This window comes from Triturus cristatus, chromosome 12, assembly GCF_964204655.1.
Source record: "Triturus cristatus chromosome 12, aTriCri1.1, whole genome shotgun sequence".
NCBI lineage: Eukaryota > Metazoa > Chordata > Amphibia > Caudata > Salamandridae > Triturus > Triturus cristatus.
The window spans coordinates 298,536,727-298,557,277 of record NC_140595.1 but is presented as its reverse complement, the minus strand read 5'-3'; the positions used below and the strand labels follow the sequence as shown (position 1 = coordinate 298,557,277).

The following is a 20,551-nucleotide window of genomic DNA, read 5'->3' as shown; positions in this document are numbered from 1 at the left end:
TGCTTGTAGGAGCTGTCAGTAATTAAAAGCCTCCCTTCCTGACTCTTTCCTTGTCGTTGTATGCCAGATGGGCTTTAAAAGGAGCCTGGCTGTAATCTGTACCACGAGCTGTCGGTCTGGCTTCAGCCCAAGAGGGGCTTTTTTTCCAAGAATATGAAGGTTGGCCGCAGTGGGGGCACAGGCCAGACTGAAGCTCGCACTGCTCACGTTAGACCTGCCTCCACATCCCTTTCTACCTCTCCACTCTCCATGGAAGGTGAGAATGGCTGCTTAAGGGGAGTGAGACCTTTGAAATCATTACTGATCAGACAGTTTGGGTTTTTTAAAATTCTTTTTATTTTATACAGACATTGCGATTATGCGTACAATACAATCCTGTGCATCACTTCAAACCAGCGACGGTAGATTACAATCCAATACTGAACATCCCACCGCGGTCCCCCACACCCACCCATCCTAGGCCCACGTGTCGCGTTTGATATATCTTACCCATGTCGCTGTTCCGAGGGGGAGGATCAGATGTTACCTCGATACGCATTCCATTTCCCCCATATCTTGTCCCAGATCAGACAGTTTTTGGAGGGTGAGGAAAATGTTCCCGTCTACAGATGCCATTGAAGTCTGCGGGAGTTATTTTGCTTGTGTGGAGGCTGAAGATGAGTCAGAGGAGTGTGACACTTTCCAAAGGGTACTGAATCGAGAGGTAAAATGAACATAATCCGGGTCCTCTTAACCTTTACTATCCCAGCTGACACTGCCATTGGGACTTTCTCAAGGTGGCCTCAGCACTGCCTTCTTCCTCTTCAAGGGCAAAGGCCTCTTCCTCTGTAGTCTCATAGGGTTGGCCGGCACAGGCCTGCGGCATTGGTAGTGGTGGAATGTCCCAGCCCTTCAGATTCTGGTTCCCTAAGGCAATAGCTTCTGGCATGCCTGCTAAGACACAGTGGCCGTCCTCGCTTGGGAGCCTTCCAAGTGGCAGCACATCATCTTCTAAGGGGTATCAGCTCTCCGGACCCTGCATAATATTTGTCATTTCTTCTACAAGCAATAGTTACACCTAATGAGGTGGCACCTCAGCTAGGATATGCACTAGGAGAAAGACGTTCTTGTATTAGATTGGGAACATGGTTGTAGTATCTTGTAAACAAAAGAAGACTGGAACTCTTTTGGGTTCCCACTGTACACCATAGTCCTGTGACGTAAGTGTTGGAGAGATGAGTTGAAGGCAGGCTTAGAATGTTGAGTTCTGACTTACTTGCAGCAGATGAAGACCTGTAAAATTGCTCTCTGTGTGAGGCATGGTTATTGCCAAGTACCTAGGCTGAAAGGACGCTACAATGGTGACCTTTCGGGGTGAGGTCATGGAATCCTCCAATTTTTGGGTGACACATTCCTTGTATTGTACTATTTATATACCTCTTCAAAACCCAGACGAGGCCATAAACATTCCAATTTGCATGCAGGTTCATGACTGCATGGTTATGTTTTATACCGCCATATTATGGATGAAAGTCCTGAAGAGCCCTGACATCTAGGACTATGGAGTGTCCCCATACTGTTTTAATGCATTAGAAGTATTCTCTCTACTGTTTCCTGTTGAATCTGGGAATTAGATGTCAGTTTGTCTTGCCTACTAATATATGCTGGCGGTAGGACAGTTCTCTTGGGGATGGGTGGGAACTAAAAGATGTAAGTGTCTCAATAGAGCAAACGTAACCAGAGGTGCAAGGGGTGCTGTGTGCATTTACCAGAGATGGTCTAGTAATCCATATGGTAACGCGTGGTAGGTATACTGCCACATGAGTGAAATCATGTCAATTGGGTAAAAAAAACAGCTGGAGCATCAATCGAATTTGGTGACAGGAGCAGACACCATGGACTTTCTAAACACATGGATAATGCCTAGAGTTCTACATGTGACTCAGTAGAGAGGTGTAGAATTTTTTTATTTTATTTAATTTTTTTATTTTACAGAGTTATATATAGCACGAACTTGACCCAAAGGTATCGGGTATCACAGCGCTTTACATAGCACAAGTTGCGTTCCATGAGGACACATTCATTTTTGTTAGGCACGGGGAGATTAGCCCAGAACCACAGGATGTTCAGCCTCATTGCCGAGACTCGAACCCGGTTCCCCAGATTCGAGGTTGACCGCCCTAGCCATTAGGCCAACTCCTCTCCCCGATAGAAGAGCAATCAAAGTTGGCAGACTGAGAGACCTTGCAGCCACCCCATACTTGATACAACTGATAGGTGGGGTATTTAACCATTTGATGAATTTGCTTCTTGATAGGTCTCATCCATCATTGCCAGGCGCATCTTTGGGTGCATAATTGCTACGCTCTAGGCATGGTTGAAAGGCTGCGATTTGACTCTTCATATTAAGAGCTACACACACCCTGCATAGAGAAGACGTCTTCCATAGGCGACCTACACGCCACTATTAACACATTCCTGTGTTCTCCACACAGGCTCTCCCTGTGCTCAAGTACCTAGCAAAAACAATATCAGACCATAATTCTTTGTTAGTCACACTTGGATGGGGAAGACCTTTCATGTCTGTCTCTAGCAGGACACTGCTGCCGGAAGCACTCAGATGCATGGTATGCAAGGGGACAATCGGAGAGGAGATTGCTTTGTGTTTAAGGGCAAACACTGATACAGCTGTGAACATTTTGGTAGATGTTTAAGGTATATATGAACAGTAGTGGTATTAAGACATCCACATGAGTCGGAGAGGTTTTACTTAGGGAACTGATGACACTGAAAAAAAAGTTGAAGAAAAAACTGAAGAAAACTTGGTGTAGTGATGCGCTTTTGAGGGTAACCCTGGTTCAGAAGAAGGCTCGACATGCCGAAACATTAAATAGGTTGGGCTTACAGGATTATATTGAAGATGTCCCTAGAGAACAATCAGAAGATGACAAAGCTGGTAGGCTACTGGCTAGGCTTGCCAATGCCGTACCTATACCAATCTTGATAGCGCTGCGAGACAATCAAAGTGACGTATTGTACTGGAACTAAATTTGCTGCAATCCATTTCGAGGAAGCCTGCATTTGCGAATCCCTGCACACCTTGAGTTTGAAGATATTAGTCCGAGTAAAAGGAAGCACTAGAAGAGTCAGTCGCAGTATCCATGATTAAATTAGCAGGGTCCCAACTGTTGTTGAATACGACTCCAACCTGTGATGGCCTGCAATCAGAATTCTACAGTTCCTTACAAGAATAACAGGCATATCCATTAATAGATATGTATGATGCCAGAAAAAAATGCTGGCAACTTACCCTCCCCCCAACTGTGTATCTATTATTACTCTCCTTTTGAAAGGGTTGTGATTTTCTGGATTTCTTCTTTACCACCTCTTGTCTAGGATCAATCTGAGCTGCAAAGTTATAGGAATCGTGCCAGCCACTAGATTCTTGCCACTGTTGCCATATGTAATCTATGCAGATCAGAGTGAATTTGTGCCTGGCAAGAGCACCTCCTAGAACATTCAGACTTTTTCCGGCCATAAATGGGATAACTGAACATTCCTTAAAATCAGCGGTAGTTACAATGGACATGTAGAAGGCGATGCAAGATATATGCATTATAGTTATCAGTTTTCCATGACTGTCCTGGCAAGCGTTTTACTGTGCCACAGACTACATAAAAATACGTGGAAATGTTCACAAGCCCACACCACTGCTAAACTTTCTTTCTCAGGTTGTGAATAAGCATGTTCAGTTTGGGACAAACTTCTGCTTGCATATGCCACAATATGTCGTCGAGCATTTGAGTGTCTGCTGTGCTGGCAAGGATTGTGCCTCACCCGACTGGGCTAGTGTCGACAACAACCTCAGTATGAAGCTTTGGAACAAATTATGCAGTTTCAGTAGCGTTTTCAATAGCTTGTTTGATTTTCTTGCAACTGTGCTCGCATTCATGTGACTAATAAAGTGAAACATTCTTTTCATCAAGTCTCTAAACGGAGGACTTGCGTTGGCAAAGTCTCATATGTATCTAGAACAGCAGCTGGCCATGCCAGGGAATGAACTTAACATGGAAACATCCTGTGGGCGGACTGGCAGTTGACAGCGCTTGCACTTTAGCTGGATTGGGTGCCATACCCCCATCAGATAAGATATGGTCAAAGAATTTTAGCTTTGTCTTATGAAACTCACATTTCTCAGCATTCAAATGTAAACCTGTATCAACAAGTAAATGACACACTTGCATGAGAGCTTTATCATGCTCCTTCTGTGTAGTTCCGGGAACCAATCTGTCATCACTATAATTGAAAGTATTCATGACCGGCTGGATGATACGTCGAATGATGATGACACACCAAAAACTCAGTCTTTTATATCAGAACAGACCAATATGTGTAGAAAAGGTTGTAATGTACCAGCAATTCTCTTCGAGTTACAACTGATGATATCCTTTATTCAAATAAGGGCAAGAGAAGACCTTCGTACCATTCAATTGTGTTATAATGTCTGCAATGTGTGGACCTGGATGTTGTTCTCTTTCAGTTGCCTTGTTCACTTGACACACTCAACGCAGATGCGTACAGCACCTTCACTGTCCTTTTTGGGTACTCCTGCTATGGGAGAAACCCATGGCATTTTACCAGTGGAATGCTCAATGATATCAGGCTTGAGTAATGACTCAATTTCTTTTTCAACAGCTTCCTCTAAATGGAATGCAATTTGTCTGTGTCTTTGAGCAACAGGACGGATGCCCACATTTATGTGTAGTTGTACTTTCATAGTTTTCCTAACCCATGAAACAATGAAGGGATCTGACTTATTATTTTGTGATGAGCATTCATGTTGTGCTGAAGCTGATTAAACAGTCACTTGTTGTCGTACCTTGAAGTACATGAATATGTGCTTGTACATTTGTTTTCTTCTGTTTCATCATTGCTACAAAGGAACCTTGACTTTTTAATAGCATTGATGCAGCCCATGTATACACTTTAGTTTTCGATGATGTAAGTCACGGCAATGGAGATAATTCATTGTATGTCTCTTCAGTCATTATGTTTATCGACGCACCACTGTCGATAATAAAGAGGATTGAGCAACTGTTTACTCTGAGGGTAATTTTCAGAGAGTGTTTGAATGACTTTGATGGTTTTTCAAGTTGACTTCTCTTTGACCTGTAAACATCGCTATTGCACACCCATCTTCTTAACTTTCACTTGATATTGATACTGAAGAACTCTGTGACAATGATTTAGATGGCAATAGACTTCATTTGGTGTTGATTTGCCTCAGCCGTTTTTGTCTCTTGGCTTTGTGGGTGTGCGTTGATCATCGCTTCTGGAACATTTGGGTGGCCATTTTTTCTTTGCACCGTGACGCACTTATTTTTTCCTTCTCCCTTCAAGCCATTACATAATGTTTCTCCTTCCCACAGCCTTTGCATAGCTGTCCAATGGTGGGACATTTTCCTTCATGTGGAAAGGAAAATCCACACCTGAAGTACAATTTATTTTTCTGTGTAGACATCACTCTGTCCTTCTGCCTTGTGCTTTTGCTTACTTTTCATGTTCATGACTTACTCATTATGGGCACCTCCAGCTTCCATGTCAGCAACTTCTCAATCAGCACGCTCTTCAGCTCTGGCAGCCATAAAAACTAGCCCCAGACTGAGTTTCTCTCAGCATTCGTCGGTTGAATGAATCTGACAAGCATCCGTCAAGCACTCTGAGTCGTATGGCTTCCTCTTAGTTGAATTCCTTGAACTTAGTGTTTGATGAGTGTATCCAGTCTGTCAACAAATTTGGCGATGGTTTCTTAAACGTTTTGTCCTTCTTGACTGAAAATATACCACTCGTAATCTACATTTGGCATTTGATTGAACTTGAGATTCAAGGCTGCTTTGATTTGTGGTAATTTCATCAGCTCGTGGCATTTTCTTAATGTTTTGTTTTCCACCTTCACCAGCAAGATTCTTACGGTATTTGATAATCTTCTTGTTACGGGTCTTCTAGCTCATCAATGAAAACATCAGATGTCTCTATCTACGCAGTCCATCTGTCACCAATATTCTACTTTTTGGCGGTATCAAATGGTGGTTTCAGGAAGGCTGCAGCATTATAATACTTTGAGGAACTTACTGATATAGAAAGTAGTGTTCTTTCTGATGCTGCTTTGTGATCTTGTTTATGCAAACCATCTCTGATGCCCTGCAATGTGCTGGCCTCAGGGTTATCTTTAATAATCACCAAAAATGTGGCCTTGTTCTTGCTCTCCATTGGAAAACAGCTTTTTATTGTTCCGATCGCCACTCTCAGCTTTTATAGAAACCTATGAAGTTGTTCTGAGCCCCATTTGGAAGATTAGGTGGTGCGCCACTTCGTGTATGGATGGCTCCACAAGCACAACTCTGGGAACATCCTCCTGGGCCACTTCGCCTGGGGCTGTGGTATGATCACTCTCTTTAATCGTGTTGGTAAGCAGATGACCGTTTCTTGTATCTGGATCGCTTCGCTTTTAGGCATCTCTTTGTACTGTCTGACACCTGGTTGATCTTGGCCTTGCAGCGCTTCTAATCGGAGCGGTATCTTGCAATTTGCTTTTGTTATTTGCTGCTCTTTCAAATCTTGGTTGTATCTAACTTAACTTAACCACTCCGTATGATGTATAGCTTTAGGTTGCGTAGTAGCGCAGTACCTCTCTTTACAGCCCCACCAGCAGGGTTTTGGCCAACGATGTGTAGACTTCTCAACTAAGTTTTGGTTATCTTTAAATACTTCACACTGGCTGGAATTGCACTTTGACTTCACATACATCAAACGTCGATTCTGCACTTTGACTGAGGTACACGTGGCATGCATGATCAGTTTACTGCACCAGGGCTACGGTTACTTATCCCCTATCTCGTAGCCAGTTGTAGTGTCCTCCCTAGCCTGGGTACCCGCCAATGACTACAACATACACAGAGCTTGATATTAAATGTCTTTATTCGTCTGCGTGTAACCGCAAACTCAACATTCTAAACCTGCATTCACTTCACTACTCTCTAACACTTAAGTCACAATTCTACGGAGTCCATCAGGGGCCAAAAAGGGTTTCCGTAGTTGCTAATTCAAACAACACTACACTTCCTGTATATAATTTCTCTTTTGTGCGGAACAATATGAGATCGAAGTAAGATTCTTTCTTCCAGGTTCTACCGAGACCCTGATAATCTTGCTCCAAATATGAACCAATAGGAAACAAATTTCTTTTTAGGGCGATCATCTCAACATGGTCACTTTTCTTTTAGCCTTAAGAGACTGTGACCAAAGAATGTGGCAAAGGGATGACGTTGGTGATGGAAGTGGGCCTAAGGGTTTTGAGTGTGTGTTTCAGACTGGGGCGCTGGGGCTGATGTCTTTTTTCTTGCATTTCTGATCATGAGGTGTTTTCCACAGTCTGTGATCCAATCCTACCTGGAGGGAGTTGGCATGGGGGTGAAGCAACTACACTCAGCTCTAGAGGATGTACGGAGTGCACGTGAGACCCTTGCTGAGGTGCAGCAGGAGTGGGATCCCAAGGCTGAATGTCTCATCAAGCTGGAGCAGCTACGAGAGGTGGTGTCTGAGCATGCCCAGCTGAGTGCAGTGGTTTGTAAATTACCACATGTCTTCTCATGTGAGTCAACGTTCTTTTTTCACAGTGACCCTTTCTCCCATTCCTATATCTATAGCACTTGCTTTCTACCTGTCCCTCTATAGTTCTTCCTCTTCCAGTCTCTTTATCCCCTTTTTCCTATCTCTCACTGTTAATCTACCTCATGTGCTCCCTCTTCCTCTAACTTACACTCTGTTCTCCTGTCCTCCCCATTCATTCCTCATGTATAAGCCTCTTTTTCAATCCGCTTTCAATGTCCCCCTCTCTTCAGTTTTAGTTATTCTTATTCTTCCTCATGCAGCATTCCCCAAGTAAGAAGAACTTCGTTATACTTGAGGCGAGTACCGAGCAGAGGCTGATTTTTTTTCCAATCGGTACTGGTCTTGTAATGTCAGAAAATAGCAGAATGGTGTCGTGTACAGAGCACCTCCCTTGAAATGTCTTATCCCATTCATCCAGCCCAACATTTTCCAGCAGCATTGACCTAGTAATGCCCTAATGGAAGGAGGTATTTTATCCATACACTCTACAAACTCCATTCTTCTTCACACTTTACATAGTGCTTTGTGATTTTTCTCCCTGTCCTACCTTCTCCAAAACTTTCTAGCTTTTCTTTACCCCTTGATTCTCTTTTTGTTCAGTTCAGTTCAGCTCACCCCAACCTTGTCTCCATCCTCCACCTATCACCTTCTGCTTCGTTTCCCTCTTTATGCCAACTTTCTCACTCTAGCTCAATCTCTTCATTGCTGTGTTTCGTATTCCATGATGTTTTATGCCATCTGTTCTCTCAATAGTGCCGGAAGCAATTGCAGAGACCCACCGCCTAATCGATGGGCGTCAGCTCTTGGAGTCTCACACAAAGCTGATGGAGCTGGAGTGCTGGCGTGATGACATCCTTCGTCAGATCACCCGTGCCTGTGGAGGTTCTCTCAGTGCACAAGATCAAAAAGTTGTGATGTCCTATTTTGCTGGTGTGCAGGAGTTGAGCGAGGAACTTGCCCAGGAGCTTTGGGATGTTGTGGTGTGTGGTACAACCTTGGTGCGTAAGGACCCCACACTCTTTGTCTCTGCAGTGCGCATTATAGAGCGGGAGGAGAAAATAGACAGTGCATTGCTGGAGGGCAGTAGTCATCATAGATTCCTACCACCTGGACGCCCCAAGGCATGGCGACAAGCTTTCTTCAGGGTCACCCAGGAATCTATAGTAGCACGTTTTCGGGCCACCCAACTGGACATCAGGGGCCACGGTCTGGCTAGACACCTAGCAGCCTTACAGAACAACATTCTGGATGAGCTCAATGTTGTGATACACTTAATGGTGCAGTGCTGCCCACCGCACTACCGTATAGTGGACGAGTGTGTGGCCATGTATCACAAGAACCTGGTGGGACATCTGCAACAGATTTTGACATGGGAGCTGGAGAAGAGTGAGACATTCGCCGTGCTCAACTGGACATTAAATGTGTACCCCAGGTCAGTGCTAGGAGAGCTTTGAAATGATCACAATCCTAACCCTGCATGTGTACCAAAGAGCAATATTATGAGGGGAGGAATGTATATTGATGGTGTGTATGCATGTATGTAGATTCAGGACCTCATAGAGCATATATAGCTGGTAGTCAACGAAGAACTGTATTTAGTAGGAAGTTAGGGGGCGATTCATGTTTTTTTAATGGGGAAGGGAGTTACATCATAGTGAGTTCGTTCTTTAAAAATAGTGTAAAAGAAATTCCTTGATAAGGGGAATTTTCAAGACTTGTCTGAAGTGGAGGAAGAAGAATACGCAAACAATCTGAACTTTTGATTTCTAATCTTTTGATGTTTCAGATGTTTGTGTGTTGACCTCCTTAGATGGTAATTTGTTTGCCAGTGCACAGTGGTTTATTCTTAGTTTCTGCCTTGTAGGTGCCTCATTAGACCATAAAGGTGATGCAGTTTTCTAAGAGGGACAGTGATGTTCTTTCAGGATTAAGTTGTTTTGGCTGGACATCTTTGCACCTCTTACCCTTGCCAGCCCACGTGGCTGAATTAAAAGCATTGACAACAGCCCTACAGGCTTGTCAGAGTCAGCCAGTAACAATATACACTGATTGGCTTGGCAGTTTGGGCTGGACTGTTCCCATGAGGCACAGGGTCAAGACTGATTTGCATATGGCTAGGTCCAAACTGGAATGGCATGGTGAGCAAAAAAACTATGGATTTAGGCCCAGAACGCTGTACTGGGGTGAATGTATGACATTGTTCTCCATTCTGTCCATCAACAGTTCTTTTTGCACGAGAAATAGGATAGTGCATTGGATATGCTGAATTGCAAGAAAGTGATAAATATATAGATCCATAAGTACATGGAAAGTATACAGATGCATAAAGAAAGTAGGTATATGTACATTAAAGATATCGATAGAGGTATAGGATGAGAAATAGGGTAATGCATTGAATATGCTTTTTTAGGAGAAAAGTAATAAATATATAGATTCAAGTATATGGAAGGTATATAGATGCATAAAGGAAGTAAAAAGATGCATTAGTTAAACTCTGGTTTTCAAGTGTTATTGTACTTTAAAAATGTATTTGTATGTATTTTTTAACAACATAATTATTCTACATGTTTATAGAAAGCAATACACGAAGATAGGTACAGATCTGTAGTAAAATAAATGCTTATATACAGAGGGATATGCTGTAAATTTCAGTTTGCCTATGGTGCTTCTGTGGGGAAGAGCCAATTCTTGAGTAGTTTTCTGAAGATAAGGTGGTTGTCCGTGGATCTTATGTTTGGGGGTATAGAGTACCATAGTTGGCTGCTTGAATAAAGACGGATGTGCCACCCATAGTTTTTTTCTTGTATCTTGGGATTTTTAGGCGAGGTGCCACTTAAGTGGGAGGTTCCTTTGTTGAATGTGTTTGGTGATTTCATTCCTGATAAAGAGCAGTCCCATTCCATGTATTGCTATGTGGGTGATACAAAGCAGCTTGAACGTGGTTCTTCTGGCAACCGGTAACCAATGCAGGGCTTTCAAGGCAGGTGAGATGTGGTCTTGCGGTTTGATATGCAAGAATAGTATGGCAGCCGAGTTCTGAATCAGTTCTAGTCTTTTCATGGTTGTTAAAGGTGATCCGTGGTAGAGGCTATTGGCGTAAACGAGTTTGGACAGAAGAAGGGAGATGGTAGCTTGAACCTTGTGTGAAAATCCCAAATGGGGGGAAATTTGTTGCAGCATTTTTATAGTGACAAAGCTTGATCTTGCTAGTTTGTCCACTTGGGCATTCATCGATAGCTTGGAGTCCATGGTCATTCTGAGGTTTCTTACTTCCTTCGATACTTTAGGCGGTGATCCCAGTTCATCAGGCCAGGCGGCAAGCGGGGCATGGTGTTTCCAATCACCACACGTGAGTATTTCTGTTTTGGAAACATTCAATGTGGGTTTGAGGAGATACAAACTCTTAAGTATCAGCATTTCCAGTGCCGCGGAGTGTTTCAGGATACAATACGAGGTGTCTTGGCTGGACTGGTCGTGGTCATTAATGTCAGTGATGACATTCTGGTGCATGCCCCATCCATTGAGGAACATTTGGACAGGTTGTGGGCAACGTTTAGAAGGCTACAAGAAAATGAACTCACTCTTCATCGTGAGAAGTGTACATTCCTCCAGATGGAGGTGGCATTTTTTGGCTACCGTTTCTCGGAACACGGGGTGATGCCCGACCTTGGAAGGTACAGGATATTCAATCAGCCCCGCCCCAACGACTGTCAGTGCTGTTCGCAGTTTCCTAGGGATGGTTAACTACTTTGGTCAATGTATTCACAATCTCACTGCTCTCACAGCTCCTCTTAGAGAACTAACCAAGGCCCCTGCAGTGTGAGAGTGAGGGACAGCCCAGGAGGAAGCCTTTGTTGCGACCAAACAAGCTTTGTCTGCACACACTACTTTAGCGTATTTTGACCCTCGACGTGACTCAGATTTGTCCGTGGATGCCAGCCCCACTGGTCTTATTGTGGAAATGTGGATTTTCCTGGTCAGTTATGTCCCCTATCTTGGACCCCAACGGTTCTATATGCATGTTACAAGTACATGTATGTTCCCTCCAGTTCAAGTTTCTAAGACGCAAACATATGTGTGTCTACCGTCGACATGTTCTCTGTCAGATCCGCCATCGATGGGCTGGATATTCGATTCCTAGGTATGAAAGGTCACCGACTTTATATGGCTAAGTTACTTCATTTTTACAGTTCAGGCAAGTAGGCCCGATTCTGTCCTCAAAGCCTTTCCCTGCTCTCTGTCTTTGACAGCTTCAGCTTGAGCTCGCATCTGTATCCATGAACTTTGTCCTACTCCCTGTGCAGCTAACGGTGCCTGCCTCGGCCAGTTTACGCCTGCCTGCCAAGAAGCTGTATTTCACCTTCGAATTATCTATTTTGCTCTTCAGCCGATGCATTCCTGTCTAGTGATTTAGGTAAACATTTCCTTTAGCTCACAAGCAAAGGACTCAGCCTTTCCGTCCTCCTGCAAGTGATTCATAGCCCTGCTGCCATGGAAAGTTTTCTGCCCCTCGCATCTCATATAGACACTCAGACGCTTGTACACGCACACACAGTTAGTATAGAATAGATCCTGTCCGAGAGTCCTTCCTTGTGGATAACATAGTTCTTTAAACATAGGATGTTAGATATGATTTGGGATTAGGTTGACTTGACCCCTCAGACTTCTCGTCTCCACATGTAGAGCTAAATGTCAAGTCCCCTTCACCCCCTAGTTGCACGTCAATTACACGTCATACTGCTGCGCGCGCATCTATGCCAAGTATTATCTTATAGATCCACCTATGTTTGATAATGCAAACCAATCATGTTTCTTTTATTCCTTATTACGCCTAGTTTCGATTACGTACCTGTTTTGTCACTTTCCTTATCAAATGTTACGCCTTCTACATTCGTTTCATTGTAATGTACTTATTATAAAAATACATGTCTGTCAATAAATTATTGTACTTCACTTCCTGAACCTTCGTGGTGACGGAACCTGAAGGCCGCGACTCGAGTCGGCCATTTTGAATGGAATAAAGCCCATTTAGAAAACCTCTTATACCACGGATTCTGCCTCTTGTTATTTTGAGCTATTTACTTTATTTTAAGATTCCGTATGAAATTCAGTCCGGTATTTTATTTACCACATAATGGCGCCCGAACAGGGACACTTTCTCATCTCACGCGCCGGCGGTGCGTTGCAGGCCCGGTCTCCTGCCACAGCTGGACGGACCATAAACGCGTACCAGCAGGATTTCCTGTAAACTCCCTCCGGTCAAGCGGGGGCGACTGAGGCTGCGATCAACCCAGACGAGGCGGTGAGAAGTGCGAAGTATCCCGACCAGAGCCTAGCTGAGAGAGCAAGATCCGAGGTATACAGAGGCCCACCAGGTTTTCCGAAATCCCGATGTCCAGAGGGTCCGCTGTCCGCAGTCATCGAGTCCTGTCCATTCTCTGAGGCCTTCCGTTTCAAGGAGCTACTCGGTGAGTACCATCGCCGGGGAGGCGTGTTGACGCGCACATAGGTTGTGCCGGTCAAAACGGATTTGGGTACACAAATCCGGTCTGCACTGTTTAGCAGTGTATATGTACTGTTTAGCAGTATATCAAGTATTCCGAAGTATTCAGTTATTGTCAAGAATTCAGCGTGGTGATTAGTTAGGCAGACTGTCATCATTGTCGATCATTGTTAAAATGTTTAATGTTTAATGTTTAAAGTAGTCAGAAATGTCTTGCATATTGTGGTATGAATGATTGTTCATTGTTCACCGTTCATTATTGTGTTTTTTTCGTATTAAGAAAATTCAAGAGTAAGTATCAGATCAGTTGTCAATATGCCGCTCTTCTCGAAGTTAAGACAGATTACTACCAGAAAAGGGGTGCTTGAAGAAGCAGTTCCTATTCCTCCTAGGGACACTCCAGGGCATTTTATGTACCATAAACATGGCTTAGATGCCATATTGTTTCTTGATCTATGGGTAGATTATACCAAGGGATTACCGGAAAGTCAAAGGTGGCCCATAGCGGGAACCTGGGATGCAGAGTGCATCATGAAAGTGGAGGAAGAGTTATGGAAAAGAAAGGTCAGACAGTCACAGAAAGACGCTGTTGAGTTATGGCGTAAAGAATCTCATAGACGAACAGAAAAAGCACGTAGACAAGAAGAGAGGAGTAAAGAAAGTTCAAATAAAGTTCAAGAAAATCTATTAATTGAGGAAGGTATCCGAGTGAAATCAGAACAAGTAAATAGACAAAGAAATGCTCTTATGAATGGTATGTATCCCCTTCTAGCCGAAGGACTACCTAAGGCTGCTCCAGAGATGCCAAAAGACTTGCCACCCCCATTATTTCCAATTAAGGTACATCCAAAAGGGCATCCCAGAACCGCAGAAGATGTTTTTCTTTCCTCATATCTAGATGACGCAGCTCCCGAGTATGCTAACGCCACATCACATAGACCGTCTGGCGGAGGGGTTCAACGTCAGGATCAGGTATCTGTCCCCGTGCAACAGCAAGTTCCAACACAAGCGTCGGCAAGCACATCTGTTTCCGCATCTGTCTCCGCAGTCGACTCTACAGAGGTATCGACACCCATAGTTGCTGTGTCACGTTCGACGAACCCATTCACACCCGACGCCCCAGATGGGGCCACGGGAGGTGCTAGCAGTACTTTTACACCACCTAGAATAAATAAACTTGTCTTTCAAGAGTCAGCACATTCACGTACACCAAAATTCGTAAATGAACGTACGCTTAAGGAACTCCTTGTTAATTGTAGATATGACCCCGTGGTCGGTAAAGAGGACGAAATGGTCCTGGCATCATTACGTATCAGACGAGCCGCAGAGTATTTAGCAAGGTTACCAGGAATGACTACGCATCTGGATAACATATATCATTTTGTTCAAACAGGACGAGATCCAGGCTGTATTAACAGAGCTATGGAATTCCAGAAAGTAGAGATACAGGGGGAACTGTTACGTTTCCTCATAAACTGTGTGATCAGAAATCAAGATCGTCCGGGGGTAGACCCGAATGCAATGCTTATTCTTACAAGATGGAGTCAGAATATATCGGAAGGGAGACACGATAAACAAAATTGTATAATAGCCATGTGCCGAAAAATACGTAAAGAAATAGAACGTATTCATGAAGAGAGATTGGGAACAGACGAGTTTGAGCAAGATGAAGTGTCCGAATCAGGGAATTCCGCAAGACAGTCAGAGACCATAGCCTATGTAGGCAGAGGAAGATCCTGTGAAAATACTAGATGTTTTTCTGATCCAATACACTCTGTATACCCAAATAATAGCAGAACGTATCCGACGCCTGTATTAAATCTGAAATCTCCTGAACATTTGTTTCAAGCCGCAGACAAGATACTACGAGAACGAAGAGGTTACCACCTCCTCGATTCCATGGATGAGCAAGAATTAGCCAGATCAGCCGTTCACTGGATTGTTAGTCCTGAAAAATACGGTGATGAGACCGTAGCACACACGTTTCTCAACCTCAGTACAGATGAACAACGCTTAGCTGGAATCTATATGATTCAGCAACTCCTCATATTATATAAGAGCCAACATGCTGACCCTGGTCCTTTACCTGATATATTAACGGAACTACTCACAAACAGATGGAGAGGTTCTAGTAACAAGCTAATTAAAGAGATATTAGTGTCACGTAAGCAGTATGTCCTTTTTGTAAATCCAGATTCTCTCTCCCTGCCCCGCAGAGAAAGAGCACCGTACTATATGGATAGACAAAATCCTTTACGAGAAGTGCACCCAATAAAAGGCGAAGACAATGAGTTTCACCGTGTATTTGTTTACACACCCATATCAAAAATGGAATTATTAGAAATGAAGAAAGTAGTACCTAGTCATGACAAAGACCCAGCGGGTTTCCACCGAGAAATTAAAGACATGTTACTGATGGGAGAGTACACCTTTCCTGATATTATGACGATATTAAAGGTGCTTTTGCCTGCTGGCATTTATGAAAAACTGAAAGAAAAAGAGTGGGAAGTAGGAGACCAAAAGATAGACTGGACAGCATTAGCAGAGGAAGAAAGGAGCCGAACTGCAGGTTCGGGGCTCGGGGATAAAGTTAAACTGTTACCAGGTTTACTAGTACAGGTACTGCCACGTTTATTAACTACAAAAAAGGAAGATTGGGGTGCAATCACAGCCTGTAAACAAAAGCAAGATGAAGACACAAGCGATTATTATGCTCGATTTGAAAAATGTTTTGGTATAAATAGTGGTATAAAGGCAAGTAGTGACTCATATCCACATCTATTTGTGACAAAATTAGTGGAAAATGCATTGCCCCCAGTGAAGAATAGAATATTGAAATTCGAGAGTACCTGGCAAAGTAACACTCCGTCGCAAATGCTACAAATGTTACAGTATCATCACAATAGAATTAGGGATGAACAAGAACACGAGCATAGACGCATGAAGGATACAAAAAATGAAAATGCTAGTTTCTCAGACAGTACCAGCAGATGGTCACAAAAAGGGTGTGACACATTCTGGTGATTCTGCAGTTCCTGTAAAAGGAACCTGCAATTACTGTAAACAACTAGGCCATTATGTACATGATTGTCCAGTCCTGAAACGTAATATAGCTACAGGTATTGCAAAAGAGAGACCACGATTAGTTAGACAAGATCAGAATGAACAAGGAGCTATGCAGCATGGACAGTCCATGCCAGTTCAGCAACAGTCCATGCCAGCCTCACAGCAACCCATACAGTTTGTGCCAGCTGCACCACTGTTGCCTGCTACTGCCACACAAACCACAACACGACAAATGTATCAGACTGCACAGTATGAATACCCTGAGTATCAGCGTTACGCATGAACCAGCCTAGAGAGGGAAGTTGACTTACCGCTTATCGAGATTCCTGTAGATCAAGAAGGACCTTATGTACATAGTGAATTATTAGGTCAGGATAGAAAATTCTTACTCGATACAGGGGCAAGTCGAACAACTATAAAACGTAGTGAAGTTCCAGGGGCACCCCTCTCAGGCTCTCAAAATGTTTCCCTTGGTTTTTCGGGAAAACCTATTGTTAATGAAGTATCACAGCCTCTACCACTTACGATAGGACCTTTGACACGAACTACAGATTTATTGCTTACTAAATCATGCCCAGAAAATCTGTTAGGAATTAAAACTCTGAAAGCACTAGGAGCCATAATATGTTGTTCTCCGGAAGGAGTAAGGTTGTTTTTGCGTGATTTTAAAGGTCACTATGTGTCTAGAGACATGGATCCCCGACTACAGACTTTACCAGTACATCTATGGGCACAAGGCCCTACGGATGTTGGCTGCATGAACATTACACCCTATCGAGTTACATTGAAAGCAGGAGTGGTACTACCACGAATGCGACAATACAAGTTACCGCATGATGCTGTAGTGGCTTTGTTGAAAATCATTGATGAGCTGATTGCCCAGGGAGTAGTTATAGAAACAGACTCCAATGTATGTAATTCACCGATAATTCCGATTCTTAAACGAACTGATCCTACTGCCCCACCAGTGTACCGATTGGTTATTGATTTGCGTGAACTAAACAAGTGTATTGTACCACAATTCCCTGTGGTCCCTGATATATCATCATTGTTGACAGCAATTGATTCCGAAGCAACATTTTTTACTGTAATTGATCTCAAGAATGCCTTTTTCAGCGTCCCAATAGATCCGGAAAGCCAATACTTGTTCGGATTCAGTTTAAATGGGCGCAGCTTTAAATTCTCACGCGCTCCCCAAGGATTCACAGAAAGCCCCAGCATCTACAGCCAAGCATTGAAACGAGAACTTGACAGTATCCACATGCCAGTCAATACTGCACTGCTTCAATATGTCGATGATCTGCTGATCACCGCGAGAAGCGAGTCAGAATGTGAAAAATCTTCTCTGACAGTTTTACATTTCCTAGCCGACAAGGGGCACAAGGTGTCCCCTTCTAAGCTGCAATTCTGTGTTCAGCGAGTTATTTATCTTGGTCACTCGCTGTCCAAGGAGGGAAGGCAGCTTACACCAGATCGCATCCAGTTAATTGCTAACATGTCAATACCCCAGACACAGAAGGAGGTGCGGGCTTTCATAGGCCTCACTTCATATTGTAGGCAGTGGATCCCTCAGTACGCATTTCTAGCAAAACCACTCATTCAGTTAACCACACAGGAGGCAGCCACATCGACTGTTCTCCCTTGGACTCAGGAACATACACAAGCTTTTGAAAGCCTAAAGAAAGCTTTATGTCAAGCACCTGTTTTAGCAACACCATGTTATAGCAAACATTTTACACTCTTTGTTACAGAACGCGAAGGTACTGCCTTGTCAGTACTCACTCAGGATCAAGCAGGATCACGCAAGCCATGTGCTTATTTTTCCAGTACATTAGATCCCGTAGCTCAGGCTTTGCCTGCATGCCTGAAATCAGTGGCAGCGACAGCTTTAGCAATCAGACAAAGCGATGCCATAGTATTAGGACACCCATTGACAGTACAAGTACCACATGCAGTAGAGATTCTTGTGAACCGAACACAAACACAACACTTGACCATAGCAAGACTTACCGGTTATGAACTGACATTGTTTCAACCACACATAGAGATCCGACGGTGTAATACATTGAATCCTGCTACACTATTACCTGTAATTGGAACAGACCCACTAGCTCATGATTGTGTTGAAATCATTGAAATAAAGACGAAACCTAGACAAGACTTAACAGACGTTCCATTGTTAGATCCAGACCTGACATTGTATGTAGACGGATCGTGCATGAGAACAAGTACAGGAGATTTAGTGGCCGCGTATGCAGTCACAACAGACACTGAAGTTATTGAGACACATTGTATAGATACTCTGTCAGCCCAAGCAGCAGAACTTATTGCTCTAACGCAAGCCTGTATTCAAGCCACAAATAAGAAAGTTAATGTATACACTGACTCACGTTATGCATTCGGAGTTGTACACGACTTCGGCGTGCTGTGGCGAGAGAGAGGTTATTTAACGTCCCATGGTGCCCACATTCAGCACGGACCCCTCATTCATGCCTTGTTAGACGCAATACATCTACCCACTGCTATATCGATTATGAAATGTAAAGCACACACGAAGGTTACTGATACCATTTCTCAAGGCAATGATTTAGCTGACAGAACAGCTAAACAGACTGCTCAGAACCGCACATTAGACATGACAAAGCCAATAGTTCAGACACCAACACAGTGTATGACAATTAAGGATCCCGCACTTGACGTAATTGACATACAGACACATGCCACAGCAGAAGAAATAAAGAAGTGGACTGAACTAGGAGGGATCCAGACAGATCAAGGATGGATGACGAAGGAGAAATCTGTATGGTTTCTCCCTGATTCCATGGTTCAAGCCATTATAGCCACAGTCCACAGTCCAGCACATTTAGGAGAGAAGGCTATGCTAGACAGCATTCAGCACATTTGGTTCAACAAACATTTACGAGCAGCAGCTAAACAAAAAGTTCGTACCTGTATGATATGTTGTCAGTTCAATCCAGGAAAGAGTGTTCCCGTAGAGCAGGGTGGATTTCAGCCTCCTGACCATCCTTTTGAAGTCCTCCAGATGGATTATATTCAGATGGAACGTTGTCGAGGATTCAAATATGTTCTCGTAGTTGTCTGCGCTCTCTCCCGTTGGACAGAGGCGTATCCCGTATCAGATTACACTGCCCCGACTACTGCCAAGCAGCTAGTTCGAGAATTCTTCCCACGGTACGGTTTACCACGTGTTGTATATTCAGATAACGGCCAGCCTTTCGCATCCGAATTAATGAAACATGTCTCACTTTTGTTGGGATATCAGTGGAAATTCCACTGTGTCCGACACCCCGAGGCAGCAGGTCTCGTGGAACGACATAATCAACTTTTAAAAATCAGACTGTCTAAAATATGTCAGGAAAAAGGTGTGGACTGGATAGTAGCCTTACCAGTTGCGCTATTTTACATGAGAATGGTAGCACACTCTCGAACAGGGCTATCCCCTTATGAAGTGATCTTTGGTAGACCACCGAATATGTGGGGGACGCCTATACCCCGTAAAATAACTGATGTTGACTGTAATATGCTGACAGATTACCTGGCTTCCTTGATGTCTGCACTACAATCTTGTCGTTCACAGGTAGTCGCAGCTTTTCCCGACAACACCGAGGTGAAACCTCATGATGTAATTCCCGGTGATTATGTTCTCATCAGAAATTTTGATCGGAAAACCCAACTGGAGCCAAGGTGGAGGCTTCCTAAGTTGGTCCTGCTGACGACCAGAACAGCTGTGAAGATCGAAGGAAGAAAAGGATGGGTGCATTCCAGCCATATAAAAAAAATTTATGGACTTCCTCCTGACACAAACAGTACTTCCCGTGTGTCTTTCCCCATTGACTCAAAGCTACCCTTGGCTGAGGCCAGTAGCACCGAACTCTATAAACAGAAACTCAGGTCCAGATCCAAGCTGTCGGACGATTTGATTGTTTAAGTCCTCTCCAAGGTGAAGCGGTTGAATCTGTCCCGACATGTATCCCTTAGGTCTGAATGATGTAGAGTCCAGAATCATAGTGAAACGACATGCTTATTGTAAATTACTGTGTAACCATTGTATTGTGACTTTATTAATTTTGTTTTCCTTGAGTTTTTTAATAGTTACTGCAAGTATATTGTTGCATATGTATTATCCTGTTTCTAAACGTGCTTTCAATATAACTGATGAACATTCTTTTAGTGACCTACCGCCACATGAGTTGTCCTATAGACTTGCGCTGCGCAATAACACATTCATTAGTATGTTACATCATTCCCATCAGACTAGTAATGCCACCAATTGTTGGGTGTGTGGCCGACTTCCTCCCTATCAGAATAACA

At 43.5% G+C, this 20,551-nt stretch overlaps 1 protein-coding gene across 1 annotated transcript in view; it reads left to right on the top strand.

The window, feature by feature from the left end:
* The window catches only part of EXOC3L1 (exocyst complex component 3 like 1), a 146,609-nt gene that overhangs the window by 31,146 nt on the left and 94,912 nt on the right, over positions 1-20,551 (top strand). Inside the window, exons 3-4 of the mRNA XM_085637445.1 lie at positions 7,411-7,630; positions 8,404-9,082. Of these exons, the coding sequence (XP_085493571.1) occupies positions 7,411-7,630; positions 8,404-9,082 (899 nt within the window). The remainder of the gene's footprint in view (positions 1-7,410; positions 7,631-8,403; positions 9,083-20,551) is intronic.